At 51.1% G+C, this 14,375-nt stretch overlaps 5 protein-coding genes across 5 annotated transcripts; 3 read left to right on the top strand and 2 right to left on the bottom strand.

Moving 5' to 3' along the window:
* Positions 1 to 242: 242 nt before the first annotated feature.
* Positions 243 to 1,677, bottom strand: HER10_EVM0008298 (parasitic phase-specific protein PSP-1). The gene is made up of 4 exons (XM_035477825.1): positions 1,217 to 1,677; positions 1,100 to 1,160; positions 617 to 1,030; positions 243 to 555 (listed from the first exon to the last, which is right to left on the bottom strand). The coding sequence occupies exons 1-4, from the start codon at positions 1,641 to 1,643 to the stop codon at positions 372 to 374; spliced, it is 1,086 nt and encodes a 361-aa protein (XP_035328252.1). The 5' UTR covers positions 1,644 to 1,677; the 3' UTR covers positions 243 to 371.
* Positions 1,678 to 3,550: 1,873 nt separating this feature from the next.
* Positions 3,551 to 4,254, top strand: HER10_EVM0007298 (putative Rieske domain-containing protein; the record flags this gene model as incomplete). Its single annotated transcript, XM_035476857.1, has 2 exons — positions 3,551 to 3,913; positions 3,976 to 4,254. Exons 1-2 carry the CDS (start codon positions 3,623 to 3,625, stop codon positions 4,252 to 4,254), a joined length of 570 nt encoding a protein of 189 aa, XP_035328167.1. The 5' UTR covers positions 3,551 to 3,622.
* A 419-nt stretch (positions 4,255 to 4,673) lies between these two features.
* HER10_EVM0002377 (D-arabinitol 2-dehydrogenase) lies at positions 4,674 to 5,691 on the top strand (the record flags this gene model as incomplete). The annotated part of the gene is made up of 4 exons (XM_035472092.1): positions 4,674 to 4,767; positions 4,818 to 4,928; positions 4,994 to 5,319; positions 5,371 to 5,691. The coding sequence occupies 4 exons, from the start codon at positions 4,674 to 4,676 to the stop codon at positions 5,689 to 5,691; spliced, it is 852 nt and encodes a 283-aa protein (XP_035327682.1).
* A 368-nt stretch (positions 5,692 to 6,059) lies between these two features.
* On the top strand, positions 6,060 to 9,145 carry HER10_EVM0005804 (ankyrin repeat protein; the record flags this gene model as incomplete). Its single annotated transcript, XM_035475408.1, has 3 exons — positions 6,060 to 7,378; positions 7,441 to 8,284; positions 8,342 to 9,145. The coding sequence occupies exons 1-3, from the start codon at positions 6,123 to 6,125 to the stop codon at positions 9,143 to 9,145; spliced, it is 2,904 nt and encodes a 967-aa protein (XP_035328028.1). The 5' UTR covers positions 6,060 to 6,122.
* Positions 9,146 to 9,935: 790 nt separating this feature from the next.
* HER10_EVM0008866 (uncharacterized protein) lies at positions 9,936 to 12,093 on the bottom strand (the record flags this gene model as incomplete). Its single annotated transcript, XM_035478374.1, has 3 exons — positions 11,708 to 12,093; positions 10,725 to 11,644; positions 9,936 to 10,669 (listed from the first exon to the last, which is right to left on the bottom strand). The coding sequence occupies exons 1-3, from the start codon at positions 11,737 to 11,739 to the stop codon at positions 9,936 to 9,938; spliced, it is 1,686 nt and encodes a 561-aa protein (XP_035328295.1). The 5' UTR covers positions 11,740 to 12,093.
* Positions 12,094 to 14,375: the final 2,282 nt, after the last annotated feature.

Below are 14,375 nucleotides of genomic sequence, written 5' to 3'. Positions count from 1 at the left end.
GGATGTCTGATACGACCGATGACGGGACGCTTCCTTCAAGCAATTCCATTCGAGAAACACTAGAAGAAAAGGTTGGCTGAGGTGCAGAGGCTGCCGATTTGTGTTTCTAGAGATCACATGTATTGCAGCCACCAGAATGGAGTCACTGTGGTATGTGAGATGCCAAAATATACCGCAAAGTGATGCAGGAATACTCTGTGGGAGCTTCTATCAGAGTCTCCAATCATGGATACAGTATTGCAGAGCTTAGGATCCAGCATGATGTCAGATTACGAATAGCTCGAATCGAATTAGTCAAAAAGGAATTAGGCAAAGTTGAAAGTTGTGGTATCTTCGTGAGGAAACAGTACAGTGGATGCCCTTCATAGGCTTCATACATTAATCGAGCCCGGCAGCGTATCCTTTCTGCCGCTCATGGCCATAGGCATACTATCCTGCCGCGATGGGAGGTGATCGAATGCTTCTGATGCGGTCGATTCTTTTCTCTCCCCAGTCGTGTTGAAACCAATCGCAGGGTTTCCGATGACCAAGCAGAATACTGCAACTACCATGACACTAGGATAGGACGCAAATTAGCCAGACCATCGAGCAGCATCCCGGATGTAGAAAGACTCACGAAGATTCAAGTCCAATGAACAAGGGTTGATCGCGGAACATTGGGCTGAAGTATCCCTCCTTGAGTTCCTCGATACGGTAAGAGCATCGTACCAAGATCAGAATAGTAGAGATGAAGAGAAATGCCAAGAAGATCTTCATATTTTTCGTCATGCGTTGTCGAGCATTTGTCCTCATGCAGAGGATGAGGTAGTCCGCGAAGAGAGCACAAAAGGCGACTAGGCAGACAACTTGGAAGATGAGCCCGGCTAACGAGACATTGACGCCCCTTTGCACAGCCGCTTTGTCGCTCGCAATGCTGGATAGAGCACCACCGGTCGCTTGTAGAATGAGGGATACGATGTCGCAAGGGATGAAGACGAAGTAGCATAATCTCGGGTTGAATCTGGAGATCGATCGATCGACGTGGATGATACTGTGTACCCAGAATTAGTCAGAGTTATTCGTGAATGGATGATTGACAGTCTTTGCAAGATGAACCTACACTTTGGATAGCATGACATAGATAGCAGCACAGAAGAAGACTGGACCGACAGTAATGCAGACTGTAGCAGGAGGAAATTAGATTGAGCCAATCTATCGGGTTCTGGAAGAGACTTACTAATCTGCAGAAGAAACCCGCCAAATGAGAAAGGGTTGTCGTTGAGAATCAGTCTCCCAACGTAGCCAACAATCTCGAGCAGACATCCACCAATCATGCTTGCCATGAACCCCCAGTTCTTGGATCGAAGCCCCTGGATAGTATGTATGATCATAGCCAGAGCAAAGAGTCCGATGAACGTTCCGTTGACCGGTACGGATGGGCGATAACGTAGAAGACTAGCCTCCAGCGGGCATACCTCAAGAGTGCAGTTGGCCTTCGGGCCGAACGACTTGTAGCCGTTCGGAAGATGAGTCGCAGACATGATGCCGATGTGAGAGTTTGAGGGCAAAGGCGCTAGGGATCGAGGGCGGATTCCAGATGAGACAGCTTGGATGCTTGGAGAAGACGTTGAGATCTTGGGGCGCGGGAGGTTATACTTATGCATCGAGGCATTCCGCGAGCGGTCGAATGAGGAGCTGCCGCTTGCGTCTCTGATCATCCAGCCAAGCGCAGGACGGCCGTAAAAGAAGAAAATGAGACACGTGGAACCCTCCAAAACATACACCCTTGGTACTGGATCTGATCTAGGACGTTAGGATTGATCCAGAAGGTGGAAGTGCTCTTGACAGGACCTAACAGCCCTTGAAGACCTTGCAGCCCTTTGATTCCTTAGCATTTCGCTTCGCATTATACAAAATGGGTTAAGACACAACATCTTTCATCGTGGCATACGGTTGACAACCCGAATGTGGGGTGCCCGGGATCGCCCTATTCTGGCCCGGCCGTAAACTATACCGCGTTCAGCCGTAATGAATCTCAACGCGGGCAAGGGAGGTCGTAGGGAGGCGTCATGCCATGTGTCTTCGCCGATACCAGTCAGACATTACGGGCTAAACGGCCAGGCCGATCGACGTCCCGGGAGTCTGGGACCTATACTAGTCTCACTCGCATCTAGCTAGACTCGCACTCGCACTTCGCAAAGCGACGAATCAGCAGTGGCCCTTTTGCTGTCAAGGACTCAGAGTCAACCGCAGATCCCACAAGCGAAGGCACCACGATAAGCCTTGAGGCTTCAACACAAAGAGGCCCTCTCACCCATGGCACCTGTACCCGTGCCAAGAACACCGAGAAGTCGGGTAGGAAGCCCCAGAACGCGTCATGTTGTGAGCCATGTGTTGCGGGAGTTGACTCGACCGGAAGCTGTGCGGTAATGATGTTGGATCTAGAACCCGGGCTCATTGTTAGAAAAAGGAAAAGTGACTCTGCGTGTGGCATGCAGCTCTAGCCACCTGAGATACCTTACTTGAACGACCGGGTACGTGGAAGTGGAGAAATTGTTTGAGGCAGTTTCCGGGTCGGATTGTCATCGCTTACCAGAGCCGAGACAGCCAAGACACCAACGTCCCGGACAGGTATGCTCGACGCTCTTTGTCAATTCCCCTCATGTTGATAGATTATGATAGAAACATTCAGCAGGGATGTGTCTCAACAGAATGTGAGGACCAGCCATGCAACAACAACTATGTTCTTGTCGATTGACCATTTGAACAGACGGTGCATTCGCAGAATGGAGTTCTTTGAATCCCAACATCATCATTCATGGTATTTCTCAACGCCCTAGAAGCGCCAAATATGTGCGCCCTGTTGTCTGGAAGGCTCTGTTGTGGCGGCTTACCCTTGAGCGGAAGGAGTTTAGACATACAGCCACAGCTGTCTCCCACAAGACACCTCTTCCCCTTTCCTCATTACGTTACCTTGACAAGTTGTCATGAGTCTAGGCCTTGTTAGAGTATTTTTAGTCTAGTCAACACATTGTCCCCACGTGGGAAAAGGATGTGCCCACCCTTCAGCAAAGGGCCGGGCCGCCGGAAGTAGTAGGTTCGGCGAGCTGTCTGACTCTCGAACATGGCTAAGCATTTCCTCAATAGATCAAGCAACCAAGCAGTCAAGCCGGAAGATTCATGGTGATAATTTCGGGCAACGCAATACCTCTGTCGCTTTTACATTAACTACTACGGAGTCTAGATGAGACCTAGATATTGGTTAGGGAGGACAAAAGCAATTTGCTTCTCTTCCACGGGTTCACAGTCGATCAGCGCAGACGAAGAAACTCATTAACTAAAGATTCTATCGAATCGAACAAGGATGGATACTGTAGTTGCTGTGACACAAGACGTAATTGCACATTAAAACTATAATATTCTTTCTGGGATGGCATCTGGACCTGAGACTCCAGCGGACTAGAACATGACAGTCCCGCTCACGTGCTTCAACACGTGATCTTTAGAAAATCACCAAAGGAATCAATCTTGACGCGATGACCGCCACAAGTTCACGGGAACACCGCTACTTTCGCAATCCCGACAAGCGCCGATCAGATCCGTCGAATTCATGCTGAGAGTCTCTCTTCCCAATTGAGGAGGGATGAATGCCTTTGGAGGGCGATCGCGGTCCTCAGCAGGATGGTTCTTCGCCGGCCTCGACTCGTCATTTCCCGATCTTGGAACCGATGAAAGCAACCTATCAGATCTCCGTTTCTGTGGTACAGATCTGAAAGCTGGTTGCAAGGTGTTCCAAGTGCGGAAGTCGGATCCTTCGCGGAGTACAGAGGTGCTCTTGGCTCCTGATATTCTCAATTACGCTGAGCTTGAGGGTGATCTGAAAGATCAAGTCCTGGTTTTCAAATACAAGGGGAAGTTTCACGCCGTCGACCATGTGAGTCATTCCGCCCTATGAATACGGGCCTGTGTGATCTGAGTATGACCTAACTTAATCAGAAATGCCCACATTCTTCGTATCCGCTTTCACATGGGACACCGTTTGACATTGAAGATTTCGGGATCATCTTGAGCGCAGGTTTGACATGTCCGAAGCATGGCTGGTCGTTTGATCTGCATTCTGGAATGGCAGACCGCGCGCGATATAAGCTGGGTATCTGGGAGGTTCAGTTGCGCGACACGGCATCAATAGGTTCACTACCGATAGGAGAAGATGTTTCACATATAGAAAGTATAGATAAAGAGGTATGGGTGAGGAGAAAGCAGAGAATAGGATAATAATCCGAAGCGCACTAAAGACAACTTATCTTGACGCATTACTGATCTACGTTCGAGGTCTTCGTCAACAAGGCTCGGTTTTGGTTGCATCCAGATCAATGGAATGCATGTGACTGGTCAAGGTCACTTTCTCTTCCAGAAAGTAACGTGCTGATGCATCGAATGATACGCCAGAAGTAAATTTGCGGACTGCGGGCAACTGAGACGCAGGTGCGGGGGACCAGACTTGTACTGAAGATTGACCGGAAATCATCATCCTCGCTTTTTTAATCTCGACACTAACAAGGGCGAGGCACCAAAAACTCTAGCAGATCTTCACTCGGTCTATAATTTCTTTGAATACATAGGTACGAACCTGGTTGCGTGGTCGAGATCAAGCTTGACCAGCGATCATCAGCCCTATTTCTCCGTGGGTAACGATGTCATCGAGCGTCAGGGAAAGCAAGCCATCAGTGGGTGACCCGCAGAAATCAGTGAATGAGCTCTTCAGGCTTGATGAGCGGAGTGTATTGAGTGCGCAAACCCATGTTTCCTCACATACCTGAGTTTTCTAATACCGGTAGTCACTGGCGGTGGAGGTTCTATGGGCTTAGAAGTTGCTCGCTCTGTACTGGAGAGTGGCGGCGATGTTATATGCATTGACCGACAAGAGAAGCCTCTAGAAGAGCCTTGGAGTAAGCTTACACAGATTCTCAACCTTTGCGGCTCCTGGACCAAGCTATATGTTGATCCTGTACAGATCGTGTGTTGAACGTGTCCAAGAGCCACGGAACACAAGCATGGTACTATAGGTGCGATATCACGGACGCAGAAAACGTCAAGTCCGTCTTCGCGGAGTCCATGAAGAAGTTACGGTTTCCCTTCAGAGGCTTGGTCGCCTGTGCAGGCATTTCAGGTGACGCGCCATCCATCGACTTTCCGATCAACACGGCTAGAAGTATCATTGATATCAACGTCATCGGCACGCTCATCTGCGCACAAGCGGCAGCCCAGGAGATTCAGAGACAAGGGTCGGCTGGAAGCATTGTTCTTATTGCGAGTATGAGTGCTCACGGGAGTAACAAGGTAAGTTCATGGAATGGCAAAGGCATGCGCAGACTCTGACGGGACTTCTAGGGTGTTGATACCGTGGCGTACAATTCCTCAAAATCGGCAGTTGTTCAGATGGCGCGTTCTCTTGCTGCAGAATGGGGCAGCCGCGCAGATATACCACTCATTCGGGTGAACTCGATCTCGCCTGGTTACATCCGTACACGTATGACAGATGAACCACTCAGCAATCCTGATATGGAGAGAGAATGGACCAACGGCAATATGTTTATGAGATTGAGTGAGGCGCATGAGTACAGAGGTCCCATCACGTTTCTGCTTAGCGATGCCAGCAGTTTCATGACCGGTTCTGATGTCCGTGTAGATGGGGGCCACACAGCGTGGTAGTTGAAGAGCTGCGAAACGACCTTTGTGCGATGAGTCTAGTTACCGCGATCGAAGTAAAACACTGCATCAGTGAAATGAACAAGGGCAGAATGCAAAACAACCAATCGGGTAGGTACTTGGACAACGAGCGCTTGCATGGCGAATCAGGCGGACAGAGATTGCCAGATGGCGAACAACAAGGGGCTACATTCAGATTGATGAGTCTTAACAGCAATGATTGGCTCGTTGGGGCTGTGAAATGTACGAACTGCATGCGTATGCAGATTTTGAGCCTGCGCCATTTGTGATGTGACTTGGATTCGAGAGCCTATGGCTAGGCAGATTGCCTTCGACGTTGGTTTCCCCTCATCCCACATCACCATTTTCCAACGACTCTTTCTAGCCATTTCACACTCTTTTCTACGACCACTAATCGTTACAAAGGTGTCAATATGGACCCGTCAGGGATCATCGGCATCATCAGCGTGGTGGCTCAGATCGTCACCACGTGCACGAAACTTGGCCTGAGCTGGCGCGATGCTCCCGAAGACGCCAAAAAGTTCAAGAATGAGATGGATGGGCTGTACAAAACACTGTCACAAACTTCAAGCCTTCTCATCCAGAATCCCGAATTTATAGCAGCCTTTGAGGGACAGCATTCTGCGGTACTGTCTAACCTTAAGACGCTTTCCAGTCCCGACGATGAAAGCCTCCTCTCTGCTTGTCAAGACGAACTTGCTCGTATTCTGAATGGCTTGCAGAAGCAGCTTGAAGGAAGCCGCTTCGGCTGGCAACGATTCAAAGCGATATTCTCTGGCGAAATGACGCAGTCGGCAATTGAGAACCTTCAGCGTCGTTGCCAAGTGATCAACAGCATGATCTCGATCGACATTACTACACTTGCGGCGAAAACCAACCTCGAGGTTCGGTCTTTGAGAAAGAATCTTGCCGAAAGACATTTAGACGAAAGCAGAAGGCGGGTCCTGGATCAAATAACGTCGATCGACTTCACGGCGCAGCAGATTGACAACCTCGATAGGAGACAAGAGGGAACTGGGAAATGGCTTCTTGAATCCCCAGAGTTCGAAGCCTGGGTCCTTGGAGATCGAAGAACACTTTTCTGTCCCGGAATGCCGGGTGCTGGGAAGACCATGCTTTCGTCCATCGTCATCGAGTACCTAAAACGCCGGTTTGAGGGAAACTCGTTAGTCGGGGTTAGCTTCATGTTTTGCAATTTCCGACGGCACGATGAGCAAACGCCCCGTGACTTGCTTGCCAGTATGTTGAAGCAACTCTATTGCACGACGCCAGCAGAGTGCGGAGAGGTAGAGAGAACCTACAAGAACGAGCTGTCTTCACCATCCAGACAAGACATAATACATTGTCTTAAAGCCGTGGTGCTCCAATTTAGCAGAGTGTACGTGGTCATCGACGCCCTGGATGAACTCGACGACGATCGAAATATGTTACTCGAAGCTATATTGAATTTGCAAAAAACCTCAGGTGTCAACATTTTTGCGACTTCTAGGCACATACCAGAAATCGAGCGCTACTTCGGCAATTCACCTCACATCGAAATACGGGCTGTTGATGGAGATGTGATGAAGTTTCTGGATGGACAAATATCCAAGCTTCCCTTAGCTGTGAGAAAGAACGAAGATTTACAGGACCAAATCAAGAGTACTATCGTTCAAGCCGTCCAAGGAATGTATGCAATACGAGTCATCTACCAACTTATGGAATTGGGCTTGACTAATTTCGATCTACAAGGTTTTTGTTGGCGCAACTTCATTTGGACTCACTACAAGGCAAACGCTCAGCCAAAGCTGTCAAAGAAGCGCTTTGCAAACTTTCCAGCGGTTCCGAGGCGTATGACGTTGCGTATGAGAAGGCCATGGAGCGCATCGATCGACAGCTCGAAGACCAAAAGTCACTCGCAATAGACGCGCTCTCTTGGATAGTGTGCGCTCGGCGACCACTCAAAACCATGGAGCTGCAACACGCTCTCGCCGTGGAGAGAGGGACGACCGAACTAGACGAAGACAACATTCCTGAGCTGGAGGATGTTGTCTCAGCATGTGCTGGTCTAGTCACGATTGATGAAGAGAGTCAGATTATTCGTTTGGTTCACTACACAACCCAGGAATATTTCGAGAGGACGAAGGGACGTTGGATGCCCGAAGCACAGAGGCTCTTATCGACATCTTGCGTTGCGTATCTTTCTTATGATAGATTTAAGTTCACGTTTGAGGAACATCTTGAGCGGATACATCTGGACGCGAAAGAAAAGGCCGAGATCTCCCGGTCTCGAGGATACCAATTCTCTGAAATGGTCAATGAACTTGTCATCAGCGAAAATCCGCTTTACGACTACGCCGCTTGCAATTGGGGTTATCACGCGAAATACATATATCCCCCGGACCAGGAAACACTCAGCTTCCTTACTGACAGAGGATATAATCGCTCTTCATCATTCCATTTACCCCTGGATAAGAGCAAGTTTGCTTTCAAGTTATTCTATTGGAGGCCGCCACCTCGAGATGTCTGTGGAATACATCTTGCAGCATATTTTGGTCTGATTAGGATCTTTGAGCTTTTGAAGGGAACTGATAAAGTCAGCGAACTCCTGCTAGGTATACTCAAATATTTGGCATGCTAATGTGATCGGCAGACTAATTTGAACCTCGGGGATAGCTACGGTTACTCGCCACTTTTCTATGCCATCCTAGGAGGCGACGAAGAGTTTCTCAAGTATCTCCTCGCGCAAGGTGGGCTGGAACTCAACAAAAAAGCAGGGCCCGACAGGTACCACATGTTTCCCCTCCAAATTGCTGTGGAATGCGGAAACAAAGCCGCTGTTCGCGATCTCATAAGAACGAATAGAGTTCATCTTGATGCCAAGGACTTTTTGGGGAGAACGGCTCTCCTCCATGCCGCATATCGCGGCAATGTCGATATTTTCAAGCTCCTGGTCGAAACAGGCAAGGTCGATATTATTGACCTGAATGCTTCGGAGCGGTCAAATTCGATTTTACGAGGTGCAGTGGTAATGGGGCGGATCGAGATAGTTAAATACCTTGTCGAGGCACAAAAGGTGGACATAGAATCGCAAACTTTGGCCGAAGACACCCCATTCTTTTCGGCCATCAGTGGAAACCAGTTGGAGGTGGCCCGATATCTACATGATACGGGGTTAATCAATCCAAACGCAGCGAATTGCCGGGGGGAAACGCTACTGCACTATGTTGCAAGGCGCGATGGGGTGACACTGCGGACTGCCCAATGGCTGCTTGACGATGGAAAGGTTGACGCCAGTCTTCTCACAAGAACGAGTTCCGGGAAGATGCCGTTGGATCTTGCCTTGGAGAATCGGGAGCCAGAGGACCCAGTGATCAAAATCATTTCGGACAGGATGGCACTTTTACAGACGACGAAGATCGAACAGGCTATGGATGATGCCATGGATGGTCATTGATAGAATCACAAATCGCCAAATTTCTAGAACGCATGGCAATTACCTAGTCCACAGATTCACACTCGAACCGCTCCCAACACGTTGCTGGGATTCTGTCACGATCGGAGAGAGAAACGTTCTCAGCGATGCGGCTTTTATTCGTGTCGACCTGCCTATGAGCACACTCCGATGGCAACGGCATCGCCAATTCCTACTCTGCCCTTACGCAACTTCTCGTGTGGCTTCAAAGATTGGGAAGTTTTGACGAGACTATTTCGGGCTATAGCAGGGGTCTGTCACGATGTTCGTTTCAGGAGGCGTGCGTCTGGAGCTGCATTGCGGATCCTCTGGGCGTCTAGAGGTGAACAAATTTAGTACGACACTTAAAGATGGGTGCCAATGAAATGAAGAGACTGTCAGGACTCAGATTATGACGCTATCGACTGTAGCGGACTCCTCGCATCGGCCGTCGAAAAGAACGCATCGATGGGATTGTGTGAGTGATTCAATCATCATGGTTCGTGATATTATTGCATATTTTTATAGTACATCGTGGACGACAATCTTCTGCCTGGGTATTCAACAAGAAAGGAAAGATAAAGTGATTGGTGAGACAAATGAGATCAGTGACAGCAGTCATCCCATCTATGCCAGAGTATAGCGTAGGTGGTTCGCAGGGTCTGGTTCGGAGGGTCCATCATCCGATCATGGGTACGAATTATCATGGGTTGATCCCAGCTCGAGGAAAGTCGCCGTATGCTCTCCGTAATGACCGTATTGGCGTGCCACGATACTTCAATCCGGGCACTTCTCAACCGCGGTACCCCATTTCGGGTGAAAACCGCCCATCAGGTCCCCTCTCCGCTCGGGGCAGCTGGCCCGGCTGCGGTCGGTAAAAGTTGTCTGGGTTATATGGTCGATAGCCGTTGTTGTTGGTGGTAGGCTGGTACCCGATATTGATAGATTCCCGGTACGGACCCTGTCCAACTTCCTGATACATGTCATAGGTTGAAGCAGGATACGGCACCCTCGCCGTCGAAACCGCTGTCGGCGGCCGTCGTTGCGCTGTGCTGATCCTTAGTGGCGCGGGTACGACCGGCGGCTCATTGATGGACTTTTCGTAATAGAAGCTCTCTGCTTGCATGTTTCTGGTATTTCCAACGGGGTCGTTGCTGTTGGGCATGCTGGGAAGAGGCGGAACCGAAGCAGCCGCGTTCGTTGTTGAAGGATTCGGCAGAGGCCTAGCGGAGGATGCATCCACCCTAGAAGCTCTGTCGGTCTTGAACTGCTCCATCATCTGCTCTTCCATCTCCTTGGTGGTACGGTTCGCGATCTTGGTCTGTCTGAAGGTTGTGACCATGGCACGCTCCATCTCACGGGTGCTGCGCTTTGGTTGTCTGAGGATGGCGGACTCTCGTGGGAGCATGCCGTTACCGCCTGGTGGTGTGTTTTGCGTCATGTTTGTTGCTACGGCGGCGACCTTCTTCTTCCTCTTGTAGCGCTTTACGCCAAAGATTACTGCGCCAATGAGCAACCCGATGATGGCTGTAATCTTTGATTAGAATGTCGGGCTAGAGCGCGGGGGGTTACAATGACTTACCGACAACGGCGAAGGATACTCCGATGGCGAATCCACGGTCTGTACCGTCAGCAGGCGCGGCTGACGCCGATGGCGAGTTAGAAGCCTGAACTTGGGAGCTTGGCGGAAGAAGTTCTGGCTGTGGTGTTCCGGATGCCGCATTCTCAACCGGCGGTGGCGGCAGATTTGTTGAAGGAGTGGTTTCGGCGGCGGGAGGAGGAGGCGGTGACGGTGTTGCAGGCGGCTGACTGACAAGCGGAGGAGTTTGCGGTTGACGGGCGGGAGGATTCGACGGTGTCGCGACCGGCGCCGGCTGTTGCGCTGGAGCCTCTTGAGGCGGTGGGTTAGAGGGTGGCGGCGCTCCGGGAACAAGAGTAATGAAGCCTCTTGCGGGCGGTAGACTTGCCGGCAATGCCGGGTTCAAGACTGCCGACGGGATCGGAGACCCTTGGGCTGCCGGGGGTGGGAGTGACGGTGCGACCGGGGGTGGCTGCACACTCGGGGGAGGGGCCGGCGTTGCTCCGGGTGGTGGCGTCACTGCTGGCGGAGGCTGCTCTTGTTCTGAGTCGCTGCTCGAGTCGGATTGCTGGCCTGGCGGTGCGCCTGGTTGTGGTGCGTCTGAATCGCTTGCTGATGATGCTGCGCCGGCTTGGCCGCCGACTTCTGAATCGCTCTCGGCTTCCTTTGCAGCGCCGCCTGCAGGCTTCTCCTCTTCTTCTTCTTCCTCTTCCTCCTCTTGTTCCTTTCTCTGGTTGGCGGGTTGATTAGGTTTGGCCTCCTCTTCGTCTTCCTCCTCTTCTTCCTGCTTGCCGCCGGCCTCTTGTTCCCCGTCTGCTTCCTCAGCTTCCTCTTCCTTAACGGGTGGTGCCGGACTTTGCCTCCGGGCCAGATTGTGACGAGGTCTGCCAGGGAATTTGGGCGCACTTCTTCTCCTCCGCTGCCTGTTTAAACCGGTTAGCGTCCCCTCACCGAAGACTAATGAGAATGCTTAGTTGATCCCGTACCTCAGAGTAGACCAAGTCGCAGTGGCGTCCATCGCTGCGAGCCTTCGCGTCTTCTGCGCCTATTCTACGAACTAGTAATGAAGTAAAATCGCCCAGCGAGTGATTGAGGGAAAAGCAGCGCAGCTGCAAATCTAGAAGAGAACAACAAGAAAGGAAAAATGACGCAAGCGCCGCATGAGAAACAGAGTCACGAATCCCCGAGATGTTGGACAGAGGCAGAAGCAGAAACAACAAGAACCAAAGCAGACGTCACGACGGGGTGGGCGGCATTCGCTTCATGTTATCAATTCTCGCCGTGTCGATCATCTTGCCCAACCCCACGGACAAGTTCGGAGACATCCATGTACAACTGTCTCCCACATCAAACAACTTCCAAGAAGAACGGGCAAGGGGGGTTCGAGATGTGCCTTTCTTACACGCTGCGGACGGCTCAGGGACTCGGGGGCAGTGGACACTGGTCTTTGGTGCGACAAGCGCAGGCGAGAGAATGCTCCGGGGGACACTCACACGGATGGTCCCCCAGACTCCCGAGGCGGCTTAACATGACTCTGGCGCAGCCGCTAGAACCATCAGCCATGTTTGCCCAGTTCTAGCTCCTCCTCACCAGCCTCAGTGCACCACACAGTTACACCTAAGGGGTCAAGGAGGCCCGGACAGCGGGGAGCTCCTCAGCTGGCAATGGGACTCTGAGCCTCTGAGAGGGCAAACCGCGAACCACACCGATTCCATGTTCGGAGGGTTTCAGACGGACCCCGGCCGCTGTCACTCTGATGAGCCCGCCGTGCCGCACCAAAACCCTCGGTCGTGTTTGACGCGTTTCTTGGCGGCTTGGCCCGGGGGCGCCCTCTTTTTGGTGCCTGAAACCAGCGAAAATGCGACTGCGAGCAAGCCATGGATACGCACGAAGATTTGTTGGCAGAGTGAGGTGCTGAAGTGTGCTACTTTCTCACGTTTGTACACAGTAAACTCCACCCTGGCGCTTCGAGGACGGAGAGAATTAGAAACATGGTGGGGGGGCCTTGTCCGAGCCTGGAAACATTTTCCGTCCCTTCTTGATTGCAGCGCCGATTGCTGTTTTGCCTCCTCAGCTCCTGTCTATCTCTCGGTGCAACTTCGTGTTAATTTACCGTAGGATTGATACTGCGACAAGAATATTTTGAGGCTGGCTGCAGCTCGCTGCTTTTCATCGCTTTCGTCTAGCACTGAAGTGTGCATGAACCTGTCGCGGCTCAACAGCGCAACTTTTGGCGAGCCCAGAGCCCATTTGCTTCAATGCATAGCGGCTCGGCCACGGAACAGTCGCGATCGACGCAAGGGCAAAATCAGGCTCAACCTGCCTGTAAACAAACGAGCCAACTTTTACCGACACAATCGCTGGGTTGCGGACCCGTGATAGACAGCACTTTGAAGAGAAAGCCTGGTCTGGGGACATGGGCCAACTCTCCGTCGAAGGGGTGTCGCGTGGTGGTATCCGGGGTAAGCTCTGGCTCAACCTCATCCACAACGGGGTCGACGATGAAACTGGGAATGCATGGGCACCTGGCAAACATTTTTGTCGCCTCCTCACCTGACAATGACGTTAACCTCCTACAATCTTGATCGCCAATGGCATTGGCAGGCGACGTTCTTTCTATTAATACCATTGTTAGTCCCTTCGTCCATTTGGCGCTTGACCGCCGAGCACTTGATCTGCATTCAAGTCGAGTCGAGGTTCGGTTCGACTAGCTGTTCGGCTCCAATATCCTTTCGGCTATATAACCCTCCGGTCCATCAGAATCATGCCTTACGTGACTATCTCTCTCTAGAACTACGGAATATGGACTCTTGGCTGTGTGGGCAGGCGAGGCATATTTCTTCTTTCCGGTAGCGACTATGATCCATGTCCAGATGAGTTATGTGCCTCAATCAATGAACGGCAGCTGGAGACAACGGGACGCAGGCTTGAACATAAGCGGCAAACTGTAAAGTCCAGGCTCCCGAGCATCTTAACAATCCGAGTTCTTGGCTTCTCCCCGTTCTTCAGGACCCGGGTGCGTGTTGAGTTGAAAGAGATCGAGGAACATTGCCGTTCCGAAAGCCAAGATCATCACAGTGTCTCGCCCTAGTAACACATGGTCCCAACGGATGATCAACCAGTCGCATTTCTTCCAGGACCGTTGGCTTTTGAACCCCAGCCATCCGAAGATGATGCACAGACTAGCAAGATAAGAGGCTACGGGAGTCGTGTTCTGTGGAAAGAAGTCCTCCCTAAGTCTGTCAAATACGTATCGGCCGAGTGCTGCACTACGGACTGGACGTGTCTTGGCATGGAGTTTCATATGGTGCTTTTCGGTCGCAATTGATGACGATTGTGGTACAAGACTGAATGATAGTTCTTCACTTCTTCGATAAGGTGAGTTAATAGCTTCGAGTACAGCTAGCAGCCTGCCGCGAAGAGGCAATTACTTGTGAGGTCTTGGGCGCATCAACCTAAAATAATGATAAGCGGTGAATTCGACTCACTGTATGCGACACATTCACCTAGATATCACCTGCCTAAGTGCCTACTTACAATGAGCAACATAGTAGTCACACGTACTCGGCCGTTCAACAGTAGTGTCGCAGATCTGCCCTACGGTTGACAACATGAAAAGAGCTTCCATGGTTCGTCCCTTGACTGTGCCGAGAA

Source organism: Colletotrichum scovillei (assembly GCF_011075155.1).
Source record: "Colletotrichum scovillei strain TJNH1 chromosome Unknown Contig00010, whole genome shotgun sequence".
In the NCBI taxonomy this organism is placed as follows: Eukaryota; Fungi; Ascomycota; class Sordariomycetes; order Glomerellales; family Glomerellaceae; genus Colletotrichum; species Colletotrichum scovillei.
The sequence above is the reverse complement of the archived record's forward strand: the minus strand, read 5'-3'. Positions and strand labels throughout refer to the sequence as shown.

What these genes read in the sequence shown, in the direction of transcription:
- HER10_EVM0008298 (XM_035477825.1), bottom strand. Translation starts at nt 1,643, where the DNA reads ATGCATAAGTATAACCTCCCGCGCCCCAAGATCTCAACGTCTTCTCCA. An exon ending in CGGGTTTCTTCTGCAGATTA is followed by an intron (nt 1,161 to 1,216) that starts GTAAGTCTCTTC and finishes CTCCTGCTACAG; the next exon opens with TCTGCATTACTGTCGGTCCA. An exon ending in TTCATTGGACTTGAATCTTC is followed by an intron (nt 556 to 616) that starts GTGAGTCTTTCT and finishes GTCCTATCCTAG; the next exon opens with TGTCATGGTAGTTGCAGTAT.